The 25,402-nt window shown below is 41.0% G+C and overlaps 1 protein-coding gene across 4 annotated transcripts in view; it reads right to left on the bottom strand.

Annotated features, from left to right (window-relative positions):
- The window catches only part of LOC149320071 (metabotropic glutamate receptor 5), a 324,541-nt gene that overhangs the window by 31,920 nt on the left and 267,219 nt on the right, over positions 1–25,402 (bottom strand). For all 4 annotated transcript variants that reach the window (XM_089512865.1, XM_089512869.1, XM_089512868.1 and 1 more), the window contains exons 6-8: positions 23,003–23,171; positions 21,628–21,754; positions 11,620–12,559 (exon numbers count right to left, since the gene is read on the bottom strand). In XM_089512865.1, coding sequence (XP_089368991.1) covers positions 11,620–12,559; positions 21,628–21,754; positions 23,003–23,171 — 1,236 coding nt within the window. The remainder of the gene's footprint in view (positions 1–11,619; positions 12,560–21,627; positions 21,755–23,002; positions 23,172–25,402) is intronic.

Here is a 25,402-nt window from a genome sequence, read left to right as displayed (position 1 = left end):
TTGGAGGATGTTTTTGCAGCGATGCAGGCAAGTGTGAAAATCTTCAATGTGGAAAGTGGTAAGATAAGCAGAAGTTGATGTGATAACAATTAGCAGCAACAACAATACTTCACAAACCAATAGACTCAGGGCCTCAACAGATTGGCGATAAACGCCAGCCTGGGGGCAGAGTGGGGGTGTAGCATCCACACAACACGTGCCCCAATGCTGCCCTGACCCCAGTGTCACACCGTGCACCTGATCACATGGCGGGTCGTGTCACAGTGCTCCTCTGGCACTGCATCCAGATGACACAGCTCCAAAGGAGTGCCAAAAGTGTGGTGTCAGCAGCTATGGCATCCTTTTTGCAGGGCAAAAAGGAGCCGCTTTTTGCAGATCCTTTTTGCACTGTGAAAAGACCAGATAGGGGCCATGGCGTATAGTTGCTGCAACCTTGACCCAGCGAAGAAAGAGGCGGCTGCAGGCTGCCTCTTAGGAATGGTCTGTTCAGCCCCTCAGATTACAATAAAAGAGATTCCACCTAAACATGAAGAAGAACTTCCTCTGGTAAGAGCTGTTCAGCAGTGGAATGGACTGTCTCAGAGCATGGAAGATTCTCCTACTCTGGAAGTCCCACCCCCATTATCCAGTTACAGTTAAATGTGAAATATGTAACTTGTTGCTTCCAAGTTGTGTGTAAAATGGAGTACAAGTTACAAACTTGTATTGGGTTCAAATATTGAAGTTTGGGTCCTGGATACTGCTGTCAATCAATTCCACCTTCCACAAATCTATGTTAGATTCATCACATAAAGGTTTCAATGAGTTAATGTACAAAAAAGGACCTGAACAAGAAAGTGCTTTTTTGGATGCTACTTTATTTCAGCTGAAAATAACTAACTAACTCTTGGTTTTGGAACAATATGTTTCATTCATGCCACCAAAAAATTTGTATTGCTCTGTCAAATCCCCTTTAATCAAATTGATGCCACAAGAATGGTCCCCTAAGGAAACCATAGAGCTCTGCATGCAAATTTAAATTCATTGTAATCACAGCGTACACAGAACTCAATTCATTATACAATGGAGCATTTTAAAAAGAGCAATTCATCAAAATTGTTCAAATCTAATCTCCTTTACTGAATTTCACAAAGACGTTTCAGCTATCCCTTTGTGACCCATAGATTTTAATTAATCATTATTATCAAGCTTGTCTAGAGAGGTACCTGAAATAAATTATCTGAGCAGAATGAATGAGTCTGGCCATCTAACTACCTTCTAGATCTTAGATTCTGTGGTAGGACAAGTTACCTGGACAATAAATTATGCTCAAAGGCATGCGAGTTATGATACTGAATAGATATGAATCTTAGGGCCCGAACAGACAAGCCAAAATAAAGCTGCTTCAGGTCACTTTGGAGGTATGCTGTTTAAATGACACATGCATCTTAAGAGGCCAGAAGTTGCACCAAAGCTGCGCTCCAGTTCTTAGGACTGGAATGTGGCTTTGGCGTGGCTTACGGTCTCTTAGGACACATGCATCGTTTAAATAGCATACTACCAAAGTGACTCAAAGTAGCTTTATTTTGGCCTGTCTGTTCAGGCCCTTAGTCATCTAAAAGTGAATGTCCTGACTGAACCAAAGTTGTATTTATCTCTCTGTGTGTAACAATTCAGGTCTAATCTGTACTGTGGAAATAATGCAGTTTCATACCAGTTTAACTGCCATGACTCAGTGCTATGGAATTCTGGAGTGTACCACATGCTCTTCCCACCCACTTTATTGTTGTATCAACACCCACAAAAGAGCATGACAATATAGCATTAGCCAGCACTTGAGTCAATGTAATATTCCACCTCCCACTGTTAGTGAAAAAATGCCTATAACTATTAACGTAATTTAAAAGGTCCAGAAACACACTAGGAAAGAGATGAGCATATTTCTTGATAAATTATACACTTGCCCTCCATATTCACTAGAGTCAGGGGCACAAGACCCCTGTGAATATGGAAAAACCACAAATAACAAAGACACCATGTTTTACCTCTAGGAATCTCTAGGTCCTCCAGTGCAACTCTGTGGTCAACGTCCAACAGACACTGACCATAGAACCGCACTGGAGGAGCTACAAATGCCTAGGAGAGTGTTCTCTCTAGGAATCTCTAGGTCTTTCAGTGCAATCTTTTAGTTAAAGTTGACCATAGAGTTGCACTAGAGGACCTAGATATTCCTAGAGAGAGCATATGAATCAAATCCGTGAATAATCAAAGTCATAAATATGAAGGGATAAGTGTTTTTGTAATATACCTGAGTTATACTTCAGTTCTTTAAAAGGAATTTAATTTCAAGTAACTGATTATTTGCAACTAATTACTTTTAAGATCTGCTTAAGGCATGCAAGGGATTCTCATATTTCATTCTACTGTTATTGATTTTACAGGGTTTTGTTTGTTTGTGTGGACGTAATTAAAGACTGTAATCCTGAATTTGCTTTTCAAAAGAGTTACAGTCAAGGGAATACTCCCACTAAGAGACCTGGAAATTAATGTGCTTTTGTTTTCTCTTTCTGTTGTAGCACTTGAACCCACTGAAAATCTGTTTTAGATGTTTGGAAGACCCTCTGGAACAATGGAGGGATGCATGCTGTAGAGCAGTAGTTCTCAACCTTGGTTCTTTCAGCTGTTTTGGACTTCAACTTCCAAAAGCCCCAGCCAACTTGGCCAACAGTTAGGAATTATGGGAGCTGAAGTCACAAATAGCTGGAGGACCAAACATTGGGAACCATTGCTAGTGTAGAGGAAGGAGGAAACCAGGAAAAATCCTTGCCTTTTTGTAAGCTGGATCTTCCACTGAATCTTGATCCCATCCATGAATGAAAGGACCCTTTCTGTGTGCCAAAAGTTAAAATAAGCCCCAAATGCAATGGTTTGTTCCATTGGTTTTCAGTGACAGCCAGTGGGCCTCTACTCTGAGTTTTCCTAACCTTTAAAGGTGAAATCCAAAGTACTATTCCCATTTTGGAAATAGGGGTTAATAGCATCTTTAAAATCAGAAATAAATAAATTTGGATAAAGGAGTATTGGGCAAGAAAATGGATATGTGCAGAGAAAAGTGAAAAGTCTGAGTAAATTTAAGACCAAAGAAATTTAGAAGGGAGACAATACAGTAACTGAAAACTGAAAAGAAATGATTCAGTAGAAAGGAGGAAAGAATAGAAGTCTGAAAATAGATATGCTTTGAAAGAGAAAGCCAAATATAGGACAATATAGCAGGTGATCACACCTTGGAAGAAGTCAGTTTTAAGTTAGTTGAATGTTTTAGGTTTTTAGAAGTAGTATGTTGTGTCAGACTTTGTTTGTATGTTCGTAAACTAAATGGATTGTAAAGTTTGTGTTATAATTGTATACGTGTGTAAGGTTTGTAATGGTTTGAGTGCAATATTTAATAAATAAATAAATAATAAAAAAATAAAATTAGATATAAAAATTAGGATTGATTGGCCACACTTCTGAGCGTGTGTTTGAGGTGATGGGTCTTCCCTCTGCACCATTTTGGTGTGATCTGCAGTGCTGAAATAATGCAGTTTGACACCGCTTTAACTGTCATGGCTCAATGCTACGGAATTCTGCGATTTGTAGTTTTATGAGCTATTTAGCCTTCTCAGTCAGACATCTCTGGTGTCACAACAAGCTATAAATCCCAGGATTCCATAGGATGGAGCCATGGCAGTTAAAGTAGTGTCAAACTGCTTTATTTCTGCAGTGCAGATGCAGCCTTAATAGCCTTTTAAGGAAGGTCAGTGTGTAACTGCCAAAAGGATACCTGCAGAGTTTCATGGATGATTAGTGATTAGAAGAACTTGGACCAATCCAAAACTCTTCAAAAAGGATGCCAACATTTCCCAAAATTTATAAATCAGTAGAGAGCTTGGTGTAGTGGATTGAGCATTGGACTATAGAGTACCATATCACACTCTTCTAGTGCTGCTATTCCACTTTAACTGCTCTTGCTGCCTCCTGTTGCATTCTGGTATTTGCAGTTTAGGGACAGGCATGTAGAATTCTCAGCCAGAGAGCTCTTTGCCCTCACTGAACTACAAATCCCAGAATGCAACAAGAGGCAGTCAAAGCAGTAAAAGTGGAGTAGCAGCACTATAAGAGTGTAGTGCAGTAATCTCAGGGTACAAATCCCAGCTTGGCCATGAAACCAATTGGCTGACCTTCGGCAAGTCACACTCTCTCAGCCTCAGAGGATGGCAAAGGCAAACCCCCTCTGAAGAAACCTGCCAAGAAAACCCCCATGATAGGTTTGCCTTAGGATCATCATAAGTCAGAAATGACTTGAAGGCATACAACAACACCAACAACAAATATTCAAAATACTTTGACTCTTCCTCCTTAATATTATACCCATATAAAATGTAATGCTTTTGCTTACTGAATCTAAGTAAACTAAATTTAAGTTTAACAATCTCTAGATGGTAAAATTCAGAGACACAGTCTGAAATATTAGTGCGCTGAGGAAGTAGACCAAGTCTACAAAAGATCATGCTGCCAGCTTCCTTCTCTCAGTTAGTCTCAAAGGTACTATACGATACGATCCCTTTGCATACCAAATTGCTAGATGATTAAGCAATTCATTTTTTCCAGTTCACAAACCCCAAATGACAACCTTGCTAACCCATGTCTATAAGGAAAAGGAAAGGCATGTATAACTAAAAGAGCAGGAGAGCGAGTTCTGCAAATGTACCTAAAGATTCTTTAACTTTGCAAGGTCATAAAGCAGAATTTCTGTATGGATAATCAGATTAATTTCAACTTCATTTTAGAGGAAGCACAACCCAACTTCCCAGCATTGGCTTATTCAAGTGTTGCAAAGGAGTCCCTTTGCCAACAGAGGGAGCTGGAGGGAAGGACAACTCACAAGTCCAGCATCTTAAATTCTTAATATTATAGGAACCCTACTGACCTTCTCGATTTGATGATTTCAGGCAGATACTAGGTGAACTGGAGAAGACGTTCTTCTCTCAGCATTTTACCCCATGACCACTTTACAGCTACACTTGATGTAATATAGGATTAGGGTTAGGGAGAGGGGGGTGGCATAGAGCAGTGGCTCCAGCAATTTGGATGAACCAGTATGCTTGGACTGTTGCAACTGGAAAGTGGAGTTTTCTCTATAGCAAATGGAATTTTAGGCTGGATCAATAAAAGTATAGTGTCTAGAGATCAAGGGAAGTATTAGTGCCATGTATGCTGCCCTGTGAGGAATGCCTTAGGGAGCTGGGGATGTTTATTCTGGAGAAGAGAAGGGTAAGAGGTGATATGATAACCTTGTTTACATATTTGAAGGGGTGTCATATTGAGGAGGAAGCTAGCTCTGCTGCTCCAGAGAACAGGACCCGGAACAATGGATGCAATCTGAAAGAGATTCCACCTCAACATTAGGAGGAACTTCCTGACAGTAAGGGCTGTTCGACAGTGGAACACACTCCCTTGGAGTGTGGTGGAGTCTCCCTCCTTGGAGGCCTTTAAGCAGAGGCCGGATGGCCATCTGTCAGGGATGCTTTGATTGTGAGTTTCTGCATGGCAAGGGGTTGGCCCTTGTGGTCTCTTCTAGCTCTATGATTCTACGATTCTAAATGTGGTTTTCTGTTCTAATCCACCATGTGTGAATTTTGTGCAGAATAAATCTCTTGTAAGAACATTTTCTGCACATTATAACATTTTCTGCACTGAAAACAGCATTTTCTACATAGGAATGGATATTTCTGCATTGTTTTCCACACAGAAAATGTGGTTTCCCATGTAGAAAATGCTGATTCTTGAGGAAAAGAAGCATATGCGAATTGTGTGCACAATATGTCTTGAATATCAAAGATTCTCATCAGTCCAGGATTCCTTGTGTTAAGGTTTCTCAGCACCCAAAAAACATGTTTTTGACCATTGTTTTAAATATTTTCAAATATTCTTCCCATCCCTAATAGGGGGTTTGCCATTCCCTTCCTCGAAGGGTGAGAGAGTGTGGCTTGCCCAAAGTCACCCTGTGGATTTCCATGGCTGAGTGGGGATTTGAATCCTGGTCTCCCAGAATCTTTGTCCAACACTGAAGCCACTACACTGCACTGGCTCACCTTTTATCTGTATTTGTTTTAATGTTTGTAAGCTGCCTTGATTCTCCCTTGCTGAAACATGTAGAAAAAGCTGATACTAATGAGTAGATGATGCTAATCCTGATCATAATGCCAATGCTAATACAAAGGAAGAGGAGGGGGAGGCAAGCCTATCTAAATCATAATCATCATCATCATCACATTCACCACCACCACCGCACCCTTATCTCCTGTTCTTCCTTTCCTGAATAAAATGACCACAACAGCAGAAGGTTACCATCTGGACATTCTTCCTAATGTTTAGGTGAAATTCCTTTTTTTTTTTGTAATTTGAATTAATTTGTTTGATTAAATCAGTGATTCAGTTTGTCTACTCTCATTGGGATGAACCAATAGATTCAGGCTATTGTGTCTCCAAAGTGATTTTGATAAGTTCTCTGGAGTTTTTTCAAAAATCACACAGCTTTCACTCCTTTTTCAACTGAACATAAGACCTCCATTGTAGTAGGTTGGGAGGGCCAAAATCTCTTACCTCTACATAAATTTAGATGATGTGTATGTTGCCCTATCCTACCACAATCTGGAGGAGACCAAGATCTCTCTGTTTAATCAGACCTGGAAGTTTTTATAAGATTCTTACATTAGGTAGCATCCTACACAAAAAAGAGAGAAGCATGCAAAAGCTATGCAGCAGGCTTGTGTGAGTTGCTCTGCTTTTATTTGCTCTCATTTTGAATGCCGACAACATGCAAAGATTTTGAGCGGAGCCCTGGCGTTCTCTCTGTGACAGTCCCTTGATGCCACTTGGCAGGGCCATCAATTAGCATCAAAAGAGCACCATGTTAATGATAGGAATCCTTCCATGCCCTGGCATGACTGAAGCAGCATGTTGCTTTAAGAACTGGCATGACTCACTTCTATACAACACTCTGTACCATCTAAATATAACCACATCGTTCCAATTCAAAAAATCATATTCTTTTTTGGCATTGTTTTGTTTTGGCTTCCAGTCACTTCAGTGCCAGCTTGAATAGATTCATGAGCCAGCTGCCCAACATGAAGTGGAGTCAAGATGTATCCTTCGTTATGGGCCATTTTATTCAGGCAGAGCCTCAAATAAAATGCAGTTTGCATTCTTGGGTTTAAGAAGCTATCTGTTGTATTGAAATACAACAGAACACTGACCTGCATATCTAGTAGGATCACAGAATCATAGAACTGGAAGAGACCACAAAGGCCATTCAGTCCATATAGTATTTATATACAAACCACTGACATTATAGATGCACTATATGGGTTCTATGGATTAACATCTTCTTCCCTCCACCCTTCTTGAGAAGACCCCTGAGAGTTTCAGAGGTCCCTGAGAGCCAGGAACATAACCAATATGATTTCACTCAGCACTGTTCAGAGGAAGGTTTATTTTATTTTTTTATTACGTTGGCCATATTATGAGAAAACACGACTCTCAATAAAATACAAAGATGCTTGGCAAAGCAGAAGGCAGTAGGAAAAGAGGAAGACCACATTCCAGATGGATAGATTCAATCATGGAAGCTACTGCTCTGAGTCTACAAGACCTGAGCAGGGCTGTTTTGAATTGAGTGACTTGAAGGTCATGGTAAGTTGAAATCGATTTGATAGCAGTTAATAACAACAATGAATAGTAGCATGACAAGTAGCAAGGATTAGTAGTAGCTCCACTGTTAGGAAGAGTGAGGTAGCCACCTCTGGCAGTTGATTTGGGTATAGCCAATTGTTATTTAATGTATTATTATTATTGTAGTTTTGCTGTCTGGAAAGAGAAGAGATGCTTATGATATTTTCTACCCTGGATGCCAAAATAACCTGGTTAATATCTGGACCTATACACCAGTGGTTTATGATACAAACAGGGTGAGTGGGGTATAATATCCCACCACTGAAAGATAATTCTGCCTTCCCCATCTGCTACATAGTCTGCTGGTACTACACATCTTGATGGGAAGATCTACTGAACACACCCACCCTGGGCAGCAAAATATCTTGGTCTGGTCCTAACAAGTATGAAAGCTGTAATATGAGGGTGGATAAAGTCTAGCAGACAGTACGCTACCAGCATAAGTGATACCAGGCCAAGCAAGAAGAGGAAAGAGTAGGAAGGAGTGCCATATGAAGAATAAAATTTATACTAGTTGAATCACTTGGAAATCACTTTTGGCAATTCCAAATATAGCTACTAATGATCCCATCCCATCTTCTGAATGTGAATGATTAATTTCTAGTTACGAAGCAATTATGTTGTCTTTTCACCACACGGAGATCTATAGTAAGCCTGCAGTGAGTTTGACTATCAGCAGAGAGAAAGGAATTTTGGATTAACAGCTTCAAAGACAAGAGGAAGCAATTTGCGCTTCTTGTTTTGGATAAGCTCTCATTTTTCTTCTGCTGGCACATGTGTAACTGACTCAACAGGTCCTCACAGGCCACTGAGTATGCTTGTGCTATATTTCTCTTTTTCCTTTATACCATATTAAAGGTTGGGATGGAAGGGTGATCACTTGACTATACGTTTTACCTCATACCTGCACCTGTGAGGTGGGAGAGATCTTTTTATTAATAATAATATTATTATAATATTTATATTCTGATTTTTTCTTAAAATTGAGACTCAAAGCGGCTCATACTTTAAAAGAACAATACAATTAAAAACATACAAAAAGTGAGCAGTAAAAGAGAATTAAACTATTACGATATTAAAACACTCATTACAAGAATAAAATGCAATTTAAAAATAAAAGTGCTTAAAAACAGTACAATTAAAAGAGTCCATTCATTAAGCACTTTCTATTTTAAAAGCCTGAATAAAAACGGTTTTCGCCTGCTGACAGAAGGACATGGAGGGAGCAATTTTGACTACTACCCTGAGAAGCGAGTTCAAGAGTTTAGGGGCAGTCATCAAAAAGGCCCTCTCTCATGTCTCCACCAGCCATGCTTGTGATGGTGGTGGGATTGAGAGAAAAGCCTCTCCTAAGAATCTTAGAGCCCAGGCTGACTCATACAGGGAGATACAGTCTGCCAAGTGTCCTGGAACTGAGCTATATAGGGCTTTATAGATCATAAACAGCATTTTGAATTGTGCCCAGAAACAAAGTGGCAGCCACTGGAGCTGTTTCAACGGGGGCACTGTGTGGTCTCTGTAACCTGCCCTACAGGTTGGGAAATGTTTTGGGAAGGAGTGGGTGGGTGTGGTGTGGTGTGGTGGCATGCACCCATGGCATGGTCATGTGCACCGTTCATTATATTAACGGAGGAGGGAGGGTCTGGACCCTACAGACCCCCTCTCCTTGGCTACATCCCTGTGCCCTAGTTAGCAGTCTGGCTACATACATGATTTGAAGGCAGCCTCAGATCTTTAACAAGAAAAGCTCATGGTAAAGGGCCCATTGGATGTCAACAGGTATAGTGTTTGTGAGAATGTTAGAACAAAAAGGAAAGGTGGAGATCAACCACCTGGGTGTTTACTACCTAACTGCCACTTAGTAGAGATTATCAGATGGAGGAATGAAGTGTCCTTATCCCATGGTATTCACATGATCGGGGGGAAGATTATCACACCCCACACTTATTCCATTCTTCTCCTGTCCATAAAGAGTAATGGACCTGCCAGTTGGTATTAACAGGAGTTTCTAGTGCTAACAGCATAAGAAACTGCACTGGACCTATCACTGCGCAAAGCAAAGGACCAGACTCAGGAAAGGGGATGTAGGGTTAGCCCTCAACTTCCTTTGCCCCCTAGCCACCCACAACTGTTGGAAGACAGACCTGTATGCAGCTCAGAGCCTGTCCTGCAAGCTCAGAAGCATGGCTGGGCAAAGTGCAATCCTGGGCATTGATGTGGTTTTGCAGCCCTCAGCCTCTCCAGATTCAGAACGAAATTCTTTGCTATCTGTCTTCTTGAAGGAAGCAACTGAGAATTTTAGAAAATTTCCTTGCATTGCACTAAAGTCTTAGAAAACTGTAGAGTTTTTGAAGACTATGCAAAATTCAAGACTCAACCTGATTTAGAAACAACAACATCACAACCTGGCAGTTCTGCTCCAAAAACAGCAGTTACTAGGCATAAATAAGCTGCATATTTTGTACAGAATAGAATGCACAGAAAACCACTACATTCTGTGCAGAACAACCATTTGTGAATTTTGTGTAGAATACATCTCAAAAGTATGAATATTCTCACTAGTCCAAGGTTTTCTTAACAAGAAAACATATTTTTAATCACTTTTCAATGTTTTCAAATATCTTCCCCACTCCTGCTGCAGACCACCTGAAGTGCCATTTTTCTGGTAAAAGCAAGAGAGAGATAAATTGCTTCTCTTGGAATCCTTCAGGAACAGTTAGCTGTTCACTTTCTGAATATGTTTACAGCTTCCCCAGTTGCTTTAAAACACACACACACAGGTCCCAGGAAAGGAAAGCTGGGTCCCACAACTGCCCCTGGTTTTCCATCCTCATCCTAAACTAACTTAGGGGCTGTAGAAAAGGACAGCAGGATGCCACCCCTTTTTGCCCTGGGTGGAGACAACTGAAAAGGGGCTTCTTTTTTGTTCCCTGGAAGGGGTGTCATAGCCACAATGGGCAACATGATGATGCCCCTTCTGCACTGTGCTATTTGGGTGCTGTGCGAGAGTTGTGCCATGATGTAGAAGGGTACGCAGTGTCATGGTGCGAAGGGGGAAAAGTCATGGCATTCAGTGTGCGGACACTATGTCATGATTCTGCCCACAGGCCAGCACAAAGTGCTGGTTTGTATTCCCTCTTACTTCCCTCAGTTGCAGAGAAAGGCACTGTTTCATTTCCAGTTTGCAGTGAAACTCTGTTTCCAGTACAATTTCCTTCTATGTATAAAACTGGGACAGTTTTGTCCTTTGTCTTTGTCTCAGGCAGCAAAATGTCTTAGGATGGCATTGGGTTGGGAAGACCTGTATGGTTGGTCCCATTCATGAGGGTGTATATACTCATTTACTAAGGCTGCATGAAATTAAACTGCAAATAATTGTTTCCAATAACATGCTACATTACAAGCTTCACAAAAGGTTGTATGAACACTGTATTAAATAATAATCTATTGTAGATATTCAGTGTTATAACACTACTTGCAGCCTAAACAGATTGTCCTGGATCCATCACAGGATTGTGACCACTGTACAGTGCTGTAAGAAGGAAATAGACTATGAGAGCAGAAGACACAGGGCCCAAAATAGAAAGAAGAAGAAAAACGGCAGAGTGAGAAGTATGGTTATAGGTAGAGGAAGTCTTGATAATATTAATTCAGAACATGAGTGATTCTATTGCCCACCATATTAGTTTGAGGTAAAATTTAGATCTGGTATCTCAAAAAATGGAACACTACCACAACCTTCTGAATATGACATACCTGGTGAGATATAACAAAATGTAGAATGGATACAATTTCCCCTCTAATTTCCCCCCTCCCCACCATGGGGAAATCCATTTTCTTAAAACCTCCAACATTAACACAAATTACCTTAGGGTCTCTCCAGAAGATCCCCTCCTTTTCCACAGGTTGATCAAACTGCTTGAACGGCTGGTAGCAGAAGATGACTTCCCATCTCCAACATGCATGCGAACCACAGTTGAAGTGGTAAATGCACTGCGTACGTTCCTCTCTGGCTTGGCAAGGATGATATATACTTTTGGCACAAACATGCAACCAAGAGCTACAGTGGCACTCAAGCTGACTGAAAAACACATGGTGATAATCTTATAATTGCTCCCAAAATAAATGGGGACAAAAGCCAGCCAAATGATGCAAGTGGTGTACATGGTGAATGCAATGTATTTGGCCTCATTGAAATTTGCAGGAACATTTCTGGTTTTGAATGCGTAGAAGGTGCAACTTAAAATGAGCAAACCATTATATCCAAGAGGGGTCACAACTCCTAGGTTGGTGGTGTTGCATATCAGATATACTTCTTGGATGCTTGGATAATCATGCTTGATATTTGGGGGCTCCATTATGAAAAGAGCCACAATGATGCCCAGCTGGACGCCTATTAAGATAAACGCAATGACCAGTTGGGCACAGGCGCTCATGAACCGAGGTTTCTTGGTGCAGATTTTCTTCTTGCTGCCAGCCAGGATCCTTGCAATCCGGTTGGTTTTCGTCACCAGGGCAGAGTAACTCATTGCGGGGGAAAGACCAATGCCAATTCTTTGTAGGTAACAATAGATCTTCTGAGGCTTTGCAATGAGACAAAAAGTACACAGATACCCCAAAAATATGCCAGCTAAGATGATGTAGCAGAGTTCTCGGCTTGATGACTTGACAACTGGTGTATCGCGGTACATGATGAAAACAGCAGTAACAAACATGGTGGCCAGGAGACCCAAGCAGGCAAACACAACAGCTGCAATTGGCTCTGGATCGCCCCATCGCAGATACTGGACTGGGATTAAATCACAGCCTGATATGGAGAGAGATAAAAGGGAAAAATCAGTTGGCTCAGAAATAGCTATTCTTCCATGGAGTTAGTCAGTTACTAGTGCGTCACTGAATAAAGAACCCAAGTCTATTATTTAGAGATAGTGTACAACAAACAGAGATGAGTCAGTGAAACCTACAAAAAATATAATGGAGGTGATATTATTGATAAAATATGGGTCTCAGGCTTGCTTGGATCTTCAGTTGCAGGCCTATGGGGGTAATGTGAAGGTATAGGAGGGTTGCAAACAATTTCATCAGTAGCTCTGTATCGTTCCAAGGCCTGCAAAGGTCCCTCAGTTTGCTCTCCCACATGGCAGCTACTTCATTCTTCAGCAAAGCTCATGCCTTCCTGGACCCTTGAGACACTTTTGCTGCTCACCAAACCATTGAGATTTGGAGGAATCCCTCCCCACTATCAACCAATATCAACAGATACATTACATTCACCATACTAATAGGACTTATCCAGCACTCCTGAGACTGGTTGGTCAACCTTTGTGGCCAAGCTTTTTGAGGTTACTTTCATGGCCTCAGTGTACTAGATGTGGGGTAACCAGCATGAACATAAGAGTGAGTTTCACATCATACCTCTGAGTGCCAAGTCTGGCTAGCCACTTTGGGAAAGAAATAGAATGGTGGTCTTGTTGGCCTTTGGCCTGATCCAGTGAGCATCTTAGGCCTATATGAAGAAGACATTTTGTCTTCATTTTGCTACAAGGCCATGCAGTATCTGAAGCCCTGTCCTCCAAGAGTAATGATCAAGAGCAACAGTCAAGGGACCTCCAATCCTTAATCTCAGAATTTACCACCTGAGGCAGTTGTCCCACTGTGAATAGTGGAAGAACCAGCCCTGAAGTGTATTTAACTTCTTAAGTGACAAGGGAGTTAATTTAGTGGGAGATAAATAAAAACAAAACAGGGCTCCACTTCCTTCTGTAAAATGTACTCACACATCGTCTTGTCCTCACTGAGACAGGGAATGTCAATATACCATGACACCTACCCCGTAAAAGCCATTGTTATCTGTCATGAGATTATTGATCCAATTCAGGACTTTTTCTGTGACAAATTCACTTGCACATCAACCAAAGTTTTCTTCAGAAAACCCACCACTTTGTGCCTTTGCTTGCTTTTGTGAAGACAATTGGATGGCCTCCTGTTACAATATCATAAATTAGACTGATAGTATCTTAACTGCTGGTTATTCATGTTTACAGCCACAGAAAACCAAACCTGACACCCAAACCCTTTCTTCACAGCATAGCAGCTTCTCAACTGAACCATTTCTGTGTTGCTGGACATTGGAGTGATGGGAAATTATGTCCGAAGTGTGCTGCAATGTGCAAGGACAAGCTGTTGCAGCAGGACCTCAAGGGGTCTCTCAGCTGTTTGTTCTCAGATCACCAAAAACCAAGAGAGCACTGTGGACATAACTCCAGTCTCCAGCACCTCAAAAACACTTTGGATGCTGTCAGGCTGCAAGGTTAGGTTGGTGGAGCATCACCAATTGTAACTATGATGATGCAGGATTTCAGCCAATTATTTTGGGGGGAAATTGTCCTACAATGAGAAAAAATGTCCAAAAATATGAAAAACCTCCTGTAACTTTACCTTTGTTGTTGTTGTTGTGTACCTTCAGATTGTTTCCAACTTATAGAGACCCTATGTCTCCACTAGTTGGGGGTGGGATTTGGGTTGTTCCTTTGGTTTTTGTTATTTTTGTTTAAGGGACCAAAATAAATACAGATTTCAATTATTACATCTATGGACAGGTCTACACTGGCCAGAATACACCAGGCTGCTTCCGGAGTATTCTGGTTCTGGAGCTGCTCTGAATTCCCCCTGCTACCTGTGCATTTTGGAGTGATGCTGGATGGATGTCTACACACGTATCCCAGTGTGGCACCTGGTGCCACTGCCTTCCTTTTTATTATTAAAACTGATACAAACTTTTCTAATCAAATTTGTCACAATAGATATGAGTATATTCTTCATTAACAGTTGACTTTTGCCCTTTCTCACTTTGAAGACTTATAGAAATGGTAATCCATATAGGCATTCAATCCAGTATTAATTTAATTGCACTACTACTAGTTTGAGTGTGATGATAGCAATGACTACAAATGCGTTTTAGAGCACTATGAAGTATTTAAAGTCTTTAAGACAAACGTATCCTGCTTTATGTAGATAATGAGTTCACATTTTTGTGTGAGCAGTGCAAATATCACTGGGCAAACAGTTTTTTCTTATGAAAATAAGTCCTACTTTGCATTGATCACTAGATGGAACTTCCCTGTTTACAAAGAGACTTTTATTTTTGACATTTCCACACTTTAAATGACCCATAGCTTCTCTCATGCTGTGAAGAGAAATGGTGATTTGTTAGCTTTTAAACCACAGCACTACTGTTAAGAGCAAAGGATCTCTGCAACCCATCTTCATGTTCATCAGGTAATATTTTGTTTTGACTAATCAGTACTAATAATTTCAGTAACAGTTGTGAACCCCATGGAGGTCTGCACTGTGGACCTTTCTTTCCATTGACTTGCCCCAGTTCCTCTACTGGACACCTTCCACAATCCTTTAAACTTTAGAATAGGGATGAAATTCATTGCCAAATTTCTTCTCAAAAAGGAAAATTAGCAAATTTCTTTTCTCTACTAGAAAGTCTTTGTAAACTGAACAGTTTAGTGAGAATACAGGATTTTCTTTGCAGGAAATAGAATTTTCTATTATTTTCTGCAAAGGAGAAACTGCCGCATCCTGCACAAAATAACCAAGTGTGAGCTTACCATATGATGAGCCTTGATCTGAGGCATAAGCACTCTTTGGCAGATAAGGCTAAACTCCCTGTAAGACTACAAATCCCAGTATTCCACAGGATGTCACTACAGCACTTAAAGTGGTGTCAAACGGCATTATTTCTACAGTGTAGGTATAGTGGTTTGAGAGATGGACTATGACTCTGGGGAACAGGGTTCGAATCCTGATGACCTTGGGCAAGTCACAGTATCTCGGCCTCAATGACAGCAATGGCAAACCTCTTTTGAAGAAACTTCCCAAGAAAACCCTGTGGACCTTTATCACACATGGGGGGGGGGGGTGTTGCAGCTCAGCTCCGCAGTCACTCCTGTTCTAGCAATGCAAAGTGTGATGTTTTTTCACACCAGATCCAGAGTCACTCCTGTCTAGCAATGCGGATTAAGGTTAAAACATGATGTTTTACCACACCTGGTTGCCTTTCTGCTGCCCTTCTGAACTGAGGGGGAAGCAGAGTCAGTTCTATTTCAAGCAAGTCACGTGATGCGGATTCAAGCAAATGGGAGTGAGTGCACATTGTATTACCACACCGGAGGTTCGAATCGGCACCCTTGCACATGCTCAGTGGGGCTCTGGACGCTGTCCTCCTTCCCTGCCCCCTCCTTAGCTGCCATCCTTCATCGGGGTGAAGAAGCAGTCAGAGGATGATGGGATAGATGGCAGTTTGGCAGAGAGGGTGAGATGGAGATGCAGGAGCAATCAGGGGATGATGGGATGGATGGCAGGGGATCACTGGGGCCAGGTTTGGAATGCAGGAGAAGGGAGGGGATGATGAGATAGGTTGCTGGGGGTCACTGGGGCCAGGATTGGGATGCAGGAGAAGGCAGGGGATGATGGGATAGCTCACTGGGGGTCGCTGGGGACAGGATTGGGATGCAGGAGAAGGCAGGGGATGATGGGATAGCTCACTGGGGGTCGCTGGGGCCAGGATCGGGATGCAGGAGAGGGCAGGGGATGATGGGAATGATGGGATGGGTTGCAGGGTGGCAGAGGGGGTCAGATGGCATGAAGGAGGAGGAGGGGAATGATGGAGCAGGACATAGGGGGCCAAGGAAGATGGCATCAGAGTGGTTTTCCACACCAGACCAATTCGCAGTGCAACTGAAGTGAGCCTGGAAGCGAATTCTGTGAAGTCACTTTTTTTACGGTTTTACCAAAATGAGGGGTCACTTTGGAATCACTGTGGAAGCAGCTTGCAAGGAGCTCCCATAGAAAGGAATGGCGTCTGATAACACATTCACATTCTGACGTGAATGCGCATCATTGGAAGCGCAGTCACGTCGGAACTGACCTGCAAAAGCTCTAAAAATTTCCATGTGATAAACCTCTGTGATAGGTTTGCCTTAGGGTTGCCATAAGCCAGAAATGACTTGAAGGCACACAACAACAACAACAACAACAACAACAACAACAACAAATTCACCCTATGATTCTGTGATTCTGTGATGTGGCTTAAGCAACTACAGATCACTTATAAATCTAAAGAAACACACATATTTAAAAAGTTTGACTGAGTTGTAGCTCTGAGCTGTAGCTGCCAGAATACATGTGAACTTATGTCAGTGAGATTCAGATAACCAGATTTTTGTCCTATGTGTTACTTGAAGATGGAAGCAATAAATACTGTCATTGCTATAATACCTTGCGAAGTAAGAGCAGGGCGAATGTGTGTCTCCTGCCATGTCTAAATATTAGTATCAGAAGAAACATCTAATTTTTAGTGTCACATTGTCAGCGTCATAATTTTCACTCTAAAGGACCCAGAGCAGCTTGGGAAAGGAGTGAGAATAGGATGGACAGTTCTTGCAATTGGCGACTGCGATTCATATTTTTCATGATGAAACCCTAGCACCTCACTGTCACAAAACGTCAAACTCATAATTCTATGACTGGTTTCTTCTCAACTTTTTCAAAAGTAATAAGGGGATCCACAATTCTATTGATGTGAGCAAACCAAAAGAATCCAAGTCATCTACTCCTCTTGATACAAATGGCAGGAAACTGAAGGAAAAAGAAACTGGGCTGAAAAGGTTCTAACTCTTCGATGCTAAATCTTCAATTCTGGGATTTGTAGATGTATGAGATAGTTAGCTTTCTCTGTCAGAGAAATCTGGTTCCACAACAAACTCCCAATCCCAGCATTGCATAGCATTGAGCCATAGTTGTTAAAGCAGTGTTAAACTGTATTATTTCTGCTGTGTAGAGGCAGCCTATCAATATTTTATATATTTTATTGGGATTAATTCTGTTTTCCCAAAAGTTTTCTTTCAGCAATGATTCCCAAGATCATTGATTTTACTTTACAATACAGGTGAGAGTCACCTTTTCAGATGTTATTGGACTTTAATTGTTTGTTCCTCACTTTTCAGTATGCTACCTAGGGATCTTGGAAGGTGCAGTCCAACAACATCTGGAGGACAGGATTCCCACCCCTGCCCTTGGAGAAGGATGGCCTAATTGGGAAGAACTAGGGGCCACATTTCTTCCTGGGATCTGTCACAGGCTTCCATGCAACACCAAAAGAAAAATTGAAATGGGAAGTGACCAGAAGCCACTTTGGGTTTCATCACATCCCGTTATTTTTTGTTCTTTCAGATTAAAAATCCCATTGGGGAGAACAGCAGGATATTAAATACATATTATTGTTGTGTGCCATAAAGTCATTTCTGACTTATGGTGATCCCAAGGTGAACTTATCATAGGGTTTTCTTGGCATGATTTGTCCAGGTTTTTTTTTTTTTTTTTTTGCCTTCCTCTGAGGCTGAGAGAATGTGACTTGCCCAAGGCCACCCAGTGGGTTTCCATGGCTAAGCAGTGATCTAAACCCTGGCTTCCCAGAGTCCAACCTTCAAATAATTATGCCATGTAAGTTCTCGATCAAACACGCACATACGTTCATGCAAAGTCACAGTGATAGGCACCTTGTTTTACAGGAGAACTATGCTTCCCGAAGTTCAGTTCTCCTTGTTTTATTTATTTATTTATTTATTTTTAAAATGGGAACATACACACCCTGCAGACTTAAAAATGACTGGAGCTGCCATGCAAACCCAGTGGCTGTGTGTTCCTACTTGGACTTTAGATGGAGCAACACAAGAAGAACTAAGTTGGCAACTGAGCTCCTAGACCAGGACGGGCAACTGCATGGGAGCCAGGGACCACTTTTCCATCTGCATGGACCACCTGTAATGTGCACCAAGCTACTCTTGGTTCTTTCTTTTGCTCTTCCAAAATGGAAACTGCAACTGATGTTACACCACTATTTTGGAAGGAAGTTAAAACGGTGAAGTAGGTGATGGGGATGTATGGTTTTGGGGGTGGGTGGGGAACACTCTTTCATGTTTTCATGTATTTTGGGGGCTTTGGGCTCATATTTTGGTCACATCTCACCCATAAAAAGGGTAACCAGAGGTCCTCTTTTCCCCAGACATGTCCTACATTTCAACTTTACATCTGGGGGCCCAGGAAGAAGTGCAAAACATCCTCTATTTTGAGCCATGAAATCTGCCTTTGTGTCATCTGGTGCCTCTAGTTCAACAGATTTATACTGCCCTGACTGATGCAAAGGGCTGCAGAGAGGACTGTCCCTGACCATGTGGTGGTTTTGTTTGTTTTTTCCGACAGAGGTGTGAATAGCAAAGGAAGATCTGTGTTGTTGAAGGAGATCAGCGAAATAAAGGGGAAGGGTATGTCTGAAAGTGTGCAATTTGGGTTGAGGAAGAAGCAGGAGAGATGAGAGGACAAATGAAAGTAATAATTTAAATGTAGATTCAGCCATGGTTTTGTTGCTAGCAAAGTTTGCTAGTTAGTTGATAGCAATGCAGGTGAGAATCACTTTTTCAGATGTCATTAGACTTCAGCTTTAAGCATTTGTTTTGCTCAGAGTTCTGTAAGTATATTGCAAGCCGTCAAGGCATTTTAACAGAGAGAAGTTCATCAGAAAAATATGGTTGAGTACATCATAAAATGCAGTATATATAGCTGTAAATAAACCACAGGAAATGGTTATATTATATTATATTATATCTATATTAGTGTTTTTAGCTTTTATTTGTTAATGCCCTACATTTTTCTTGAATGTCCTACATTTTGTGGTGTCTTGTCCTCCTTTGCAGTTAGGACATCTGGTCACCCTACCCAAAAACACACTGGGAAAGAATTAAGTAGGGGGCAGTTACAGGGTTGATGCAGGACTGGTAGAGGGAGTTCAGAGGCTACAAAAGTGGCAGCAGTTCCTCCAGCCTTGTCCTAGAACAAGAAGTGCAGCTAAGGCAACGCCTCATCAGTATGCAGAAGACATTACTCCTATGGCTCCATTTCAGGGAACTTCTTGCTAGCTTATAGTGCCGAAGGATTCAACCATGCTCTGGGGGGAAGAGGAGGAGGGAAAAGCAAGATTGTTCTTAATTTACTCCAAACGATCAATTAGACACTTTTCTTGTAATTATAGTAAAATGCACACTTCAAACGTCCGGTCATTAAATAAAGCATTGAAGGCATTTCATGAACTGTTAAATACCAGGCCTTCTTGTTCTCTCACCTTAAAAATCAAACCACCAACACATTTAGAGGACATTAAAAATGAGAAATAGCCTGGAGATAAATCAAATGCTACTGGAATTAATTGCATTCCCTTTCTACTCTCCTTCCTTGCATGAAAGCTTGCTGAAGTTACAGTTTGTTTCGGTGACTCCAGAAGTCACAAAGAATGTGAGTTGCCCATTTTCATTCTTCTTCCAAAGAAAGTGCTCAAAAATAACAATGAAAGACTGATGAAAGAGAAAAAGAAGATGACTTCAGTTTAAAGAAAGTACAGCGGAGGCAAACTGGCACAAAGACCTTTTGGAAATCCTGGCTGCATTCAGTATTGCAGTTATGCATTTGTGATCTGGAGTTATGGACCCATAACTGTTCTGTAGTCAGAGACTACATGGTGTGAATGTAAAACTTTGTAAATCCCTTCTCAATCCACTTTAAATAGCCAGCAGCCAGCCTAGGTCCAGCTGGCAACAGATTTACTTCTGATTGTTGCAGCCTCACTTGCTGGTGGGAAGGAGCTGGAAATATCATCTTCTTTGCACCTCCTTTGGCAGCTTGCTTTGCTCAGTGTGGCTGCTGGATCTTAAGGTGGGATTAAGGAGGCTGCCTGTATATCAGAACTGTTTTGGGAGGAACATATTATACAGTATTCATTCCAAAGTGGAAAAGCAGTGGCATTGGGAGGCACTGATGGGTTTTACCCATTAGTGAGAAAGACGACTCCAGCAATGGATGGACCAGCTATTGGACATAAACAGCATCATCAGGTATGATCACCAATGCTCTAATTCCACTTTTCAACTCTTGCATGATAAAGTCCATATCTGAGTTCAGGGCAGATCTCATAGCCTTCATGAACTTCATTTCTTGCAGAGTCATAGTCTGTTGCTGAATTCACACAGACGTATACATATAATGTAGACGTTTTGTGACACTCTTCACTGGCACAACCTGAAAACAATTTCCTCAATTTTCATCCACTTACCATGTGATTTGTTTTGCAAATAAAAAACAGCTGGGACAAAAAATAGTATATGTCCCAACAATATATTGGTTTTTGCCATGGACCTATGTGTTTATGTCCCTTTACATCATGCATGGTGACTCCATGCATTTTATACATTTTTCTTAGTCAAGGAACACTCATACCCCCATAATGTATTCTGTAGGCATAAAAATGATGTTCAGAATATTTGATAATTGGCTGAAAAATGGAAACCTTGGTGAGGAGAAACTTGTTCTTTTTCACTAGTGCTGTGGTCCCTATTTTTTTTCCAGCCACAGAAAACTGGTTCCGTGGATTTGGGGATTACCTGTATCTTGATTCATAGTCACTATAGAATGACAGGCATTATCACAACTATAACTGACCAGAAATCTTCCAAATTTACACAGTGACTATATTGGATGTGGAATTCTTGGAATTTTAGTTCAGAAAACTAATTTTTCCAGGCTCTGCTGAGGACTCACCTATGCCTAAGTAGGACATGTTAGCAGGCTTAGTGCTAGCAAGACAACTTTTGCAGAAGTAAAGAAAACAAACAAAACTGAAGAAAAGAAAATCTGAATTTGAAGGCTGAGTGGGAGTGGAAATGGCAAAGAGGATGACTGGTTTGAACCCTGGATAGAAGCATTGCATGTTGTAACATTTTGCTGCAGGTCCCACTTGTGAGATCATAATCTACATACCAGTGAGCTGCTCATTGGGCCAAGAACCCAAGTCACAGGCCTTGCAGGTGTATTCATCAAAAACAAATTCATTTTCTTTGCAGGGTGTGCAAGTCCAACAGCAACTGACTTCTCCTTTGCGGATCACCTAAAACAAATCAACGGAAACATATTAATCATAGCAACAGAGTTTATTATTTATTTTACACACTTGTTGGATGATTGGTTTTAAATCCAACTTCACTGGGTATATCTCTATCTATTTTGGGCCAAATGGATCTTTAAACAAATTGGCAGACAATACCCCCCTCCCCATTAGCTACAACACACTATTCATTTTCAAATTAGTTTTGAACATTTTCTAAAATTATACTGGGTCCCAGCCTCTCTCCCTACCTCAAAAGTGCCTCTCTCTCTATTTCAAATAGTTACTTTTAAGCACATATAACTATAATCCTTAATAGCACCTTCTGAAGGATTTCATACTATAGCTGGAATCCTCTACCATAGTCTACGTTACTTAACTTGATGCATACTTAGTTATCTAGCAGAGGGCCTGAGAAACCTGGTCAGTGAAATGTGAAGAATCATAGAATAGAATCATTGAGTTGGAAGAGACTACAAGGGCCATTCAGTCCAACCCCCTGACATCACTAGGGCATGTGGGGTGTGTGGGCCACACCAAGTGACACCCTAAGGGGGCGGTGATACCACTGCTCCCCTAACATCTTCCTTTTGGCAGAAATGGACTGTGGTGTTTACCTGTTTTCATTTAAAACACTGAAGACATGGTGTGAGTGGGGCAAGGCTCATTGGGAGGAGAAAGGAGATGCCCCAGGGTTAATTTTTTTAATCTTTAAAGGTATAATTTTAATTTTGCTAGTTCTTTATGTCACAACTATTAGTGTTACATTCAGCAAAATACAAGAGTCATGATTTATAAGTAACACTAGTACAAAATACATTAGTAAGAGTTCTGTTTGGTCTGGCACGAAGGAGTTCAGTGGGAGAGGTGACACCATAAGTTACTGCACCAGGTGAGGTTAGCCCTAGTAACACCATTGATTGGTGCTAATGTGTATTAGTCCCAATGCACATCATTCTTATTGTGCATCAGTACCAACCTGCATTGGTCACTTTGCCGGCTCTCCTACTAGTAATGTAAAGGCAACCCTTCACTGGATATGCATATTATGGAACTGCTTACTTCGAATTCTCGCAGATGTAAGTCTACTTACAAAGACTTAAGTCCGCAACATGATTCTGGCCTATAACTGTATCCTACTACTTCGGAACACTGTTTTTCCAAGCTCTAAGTATAATGGTGGCTGCAAAAATTAGTCACTGGCTAATCAGGCACTAGTAGCACAACAAATTCCAAATAACATTCATATACCTTGATCTCTCCTTTCTCGCAAGGTTCACTGCAGACAGATCTGATGACGGAACTTTTCTTTGCCCAAATTTCCTCATCATCCATCTTCAGTTCGCCATTGTCCCAGCTTCCAACATTGATGTAGTCAAAGTAGTCCTTTCCCATTTTCTTAAAATTCATAATCTCATATCTTTCAAACAAAAAGAAGAAACATTAGTTTGAACTTAACTCAAAGCTAACAACATCATGTTAAACAATAACATGTTCAATGCACAAAGCGTGTTGACAGATAATAGGCCTCAGTCCTAAACTTATTAGAAAATGAATTGATCATTGTGGCCAAACTCTCGGTTATTCTAGATATTGAGACAAGTGGGTTAGATCCAGAATGAAGTCTCAATCCAATTATAAGTCCCAACTAGAGCAGATCTGTTGAATCAGTAATACTTATAAACTACTGACTTTCCAAGTTCCCCATGGATTCAGTTTTAGCTGGATCTAACAACTGGACTTAGGCTTAGCCTTAGTATGGCAATCTTAATATAGGGTTTAGTTCTGTATAGCAATGTTAGCTGTACAGTTGGTCCCCCATATTTGTGGTTTTGACTTTTGCAGATTTGTTTATTTGCAGATTTGATCAATATGTTCCACTGAGGACTCTCTAGGTCCTCCGGCATGATTCTGCCAAAAGTCGACGATAGAGTCACACGGGAGGACCTAGAAGTTCCTAAAAAAACCCACTTCTCTTGGCATTTGTAGGTCCTCCATTGCAGTTCTGTGGTCAATTTCTGCCAGAAGTTGGCCATAGAGTTGCGTTGGAGAACCTAGAGATTTCTAGAGAGGTGTTCTGGCAGGTTTGTTTAAAATAGTTTTTTTATTTGTTTGCGTGTTTATTTTTCATTTTTATGGGAGCCCTACATCCCTAACCCCAGTGGATGTGAAGGGCTCACTGTACTTGGAACCACTAAAATAAATGGACCATGATTGAGTCATATTATTAGCAGACTCTAGCTCAAAATGAGTTAGTCCCACCAGTTTAAGTCCCACTGATTCATTGGTTGTACTTTCAGCAAGGCTGGCTTCACACCAGTGTGTAAATATGATTCTTCCATATAGAAGAGACAGGATCATCCATGTGTTATAGCCAAAGGTACTTTAAATAATGAACCAGTGGTGACAGGTGATTCCCAAATCAGTCGGTTGGTAAATCTATTATGGATTTAGGACACCTTTAAAGGAACTATTTTAGGGATAGTATTCAGCACCATGGACACCTCCTTTAAAGGGCAGATTAAATACTGGTAGAGATTTACCACTCTGCTAACATGGGGTCCAGAAGTTACCATTGTAATGAATTTATAGCTAATAAATTTTGATCATAACTACAAATACAGGTTCAACCTGCCTTATTCAAAATCCTGAAATCCAAAATACTCCAAAAACCAAAACTTTTTTTCATGGGTAGCTGAGATAGTGACACCTTTGCTTCCTGATGGTTCAAAATATACCAACCTTGTTTTATGCGTAAAATTATTTAAAATGCTGTGCGTAAAATTTCCTTCAACGCATATATATATATATATATATATATATATATGGCTCCAAGCATTGTGTGCGCGTATATACATGCATACTAATCTCTCTCTCTCATACACAATGTGTGTGTCCATGCACACACACATGCAAATGAACTTCTGAAACCTGAAAATATAATTTCCAGCTGTGTATAAAACAATCGAGGTAAAACTTTCTTCTGGGCATCTTCTCAGCAGAGAAAGCAAGACCAAGACAGAAACAAAATTTACTTGGCTAGTTGCCAAGGAAGAAGCTTAAGGTTTTTGATGGCCTCTTTTGCCACAATCTGGAGCATTTCCTGACAGAGCTCCTCCAACTGCCTACTCCTTCCTTATTCAGAATCCAAAGCAGAATAGGGTCAAGGATGGTTTAAACATCTGGATAAAATCTGGGGAAACCAATTGGCGCAATCCTGGGGGCTTCTGCTCAGTGACTGGATGCTAAGAGCTGCTTCCCAGCATTGTTGAAGCCCACATGTTTACACAAGAATAGGAGATGCATGAGTATGCCAGCCATTGTTCAGGAGACAGGCTTTGAGACCATTTGCTGAGCATGATCAAACAATCCAATCTTCCTTGCCTGCCTCTTTCACTGGAAAAGCTGAGGGGAGTTCCTTTGCCAAGGGGCTGAATCAGATCTTTGGAAAATGTACGGTGGATTTTTTTTTTTGGCTCACCACTTCCAGGAAGAGTGCACTGTTATGATGACATAGTTATGATTTATTTATGATTTACATAATCTGAAGTATTTGGGGGTGGTTCCTGAATGGCCTGCTAAGATCCATAAGCCCCACAAAAGACTGGGAGAGCTAAGACCTGTTTGTCTATATAGATTCATCCAACTGGC

Source organism: Sceloporus occidentalis, unplaced genomic scaffold (genome assembly GCF_023333645.1).
Source record: "Sceloporus occidentalis isolate IW3139 unplaced genomic scaffold, rSceOcc1.0.p SCAF_2, whole genome shotgun sequence".
Lineage (NCBI taxonomy): Eukaryota > Metazoa > Chordata > Lepidosauria > Squamata > Phrynosomatidae > Sceloporus > Sceloporus occidentalis.
This window is presented reverse-complemented; position numbering and strand designations above follow the sequence as displayed.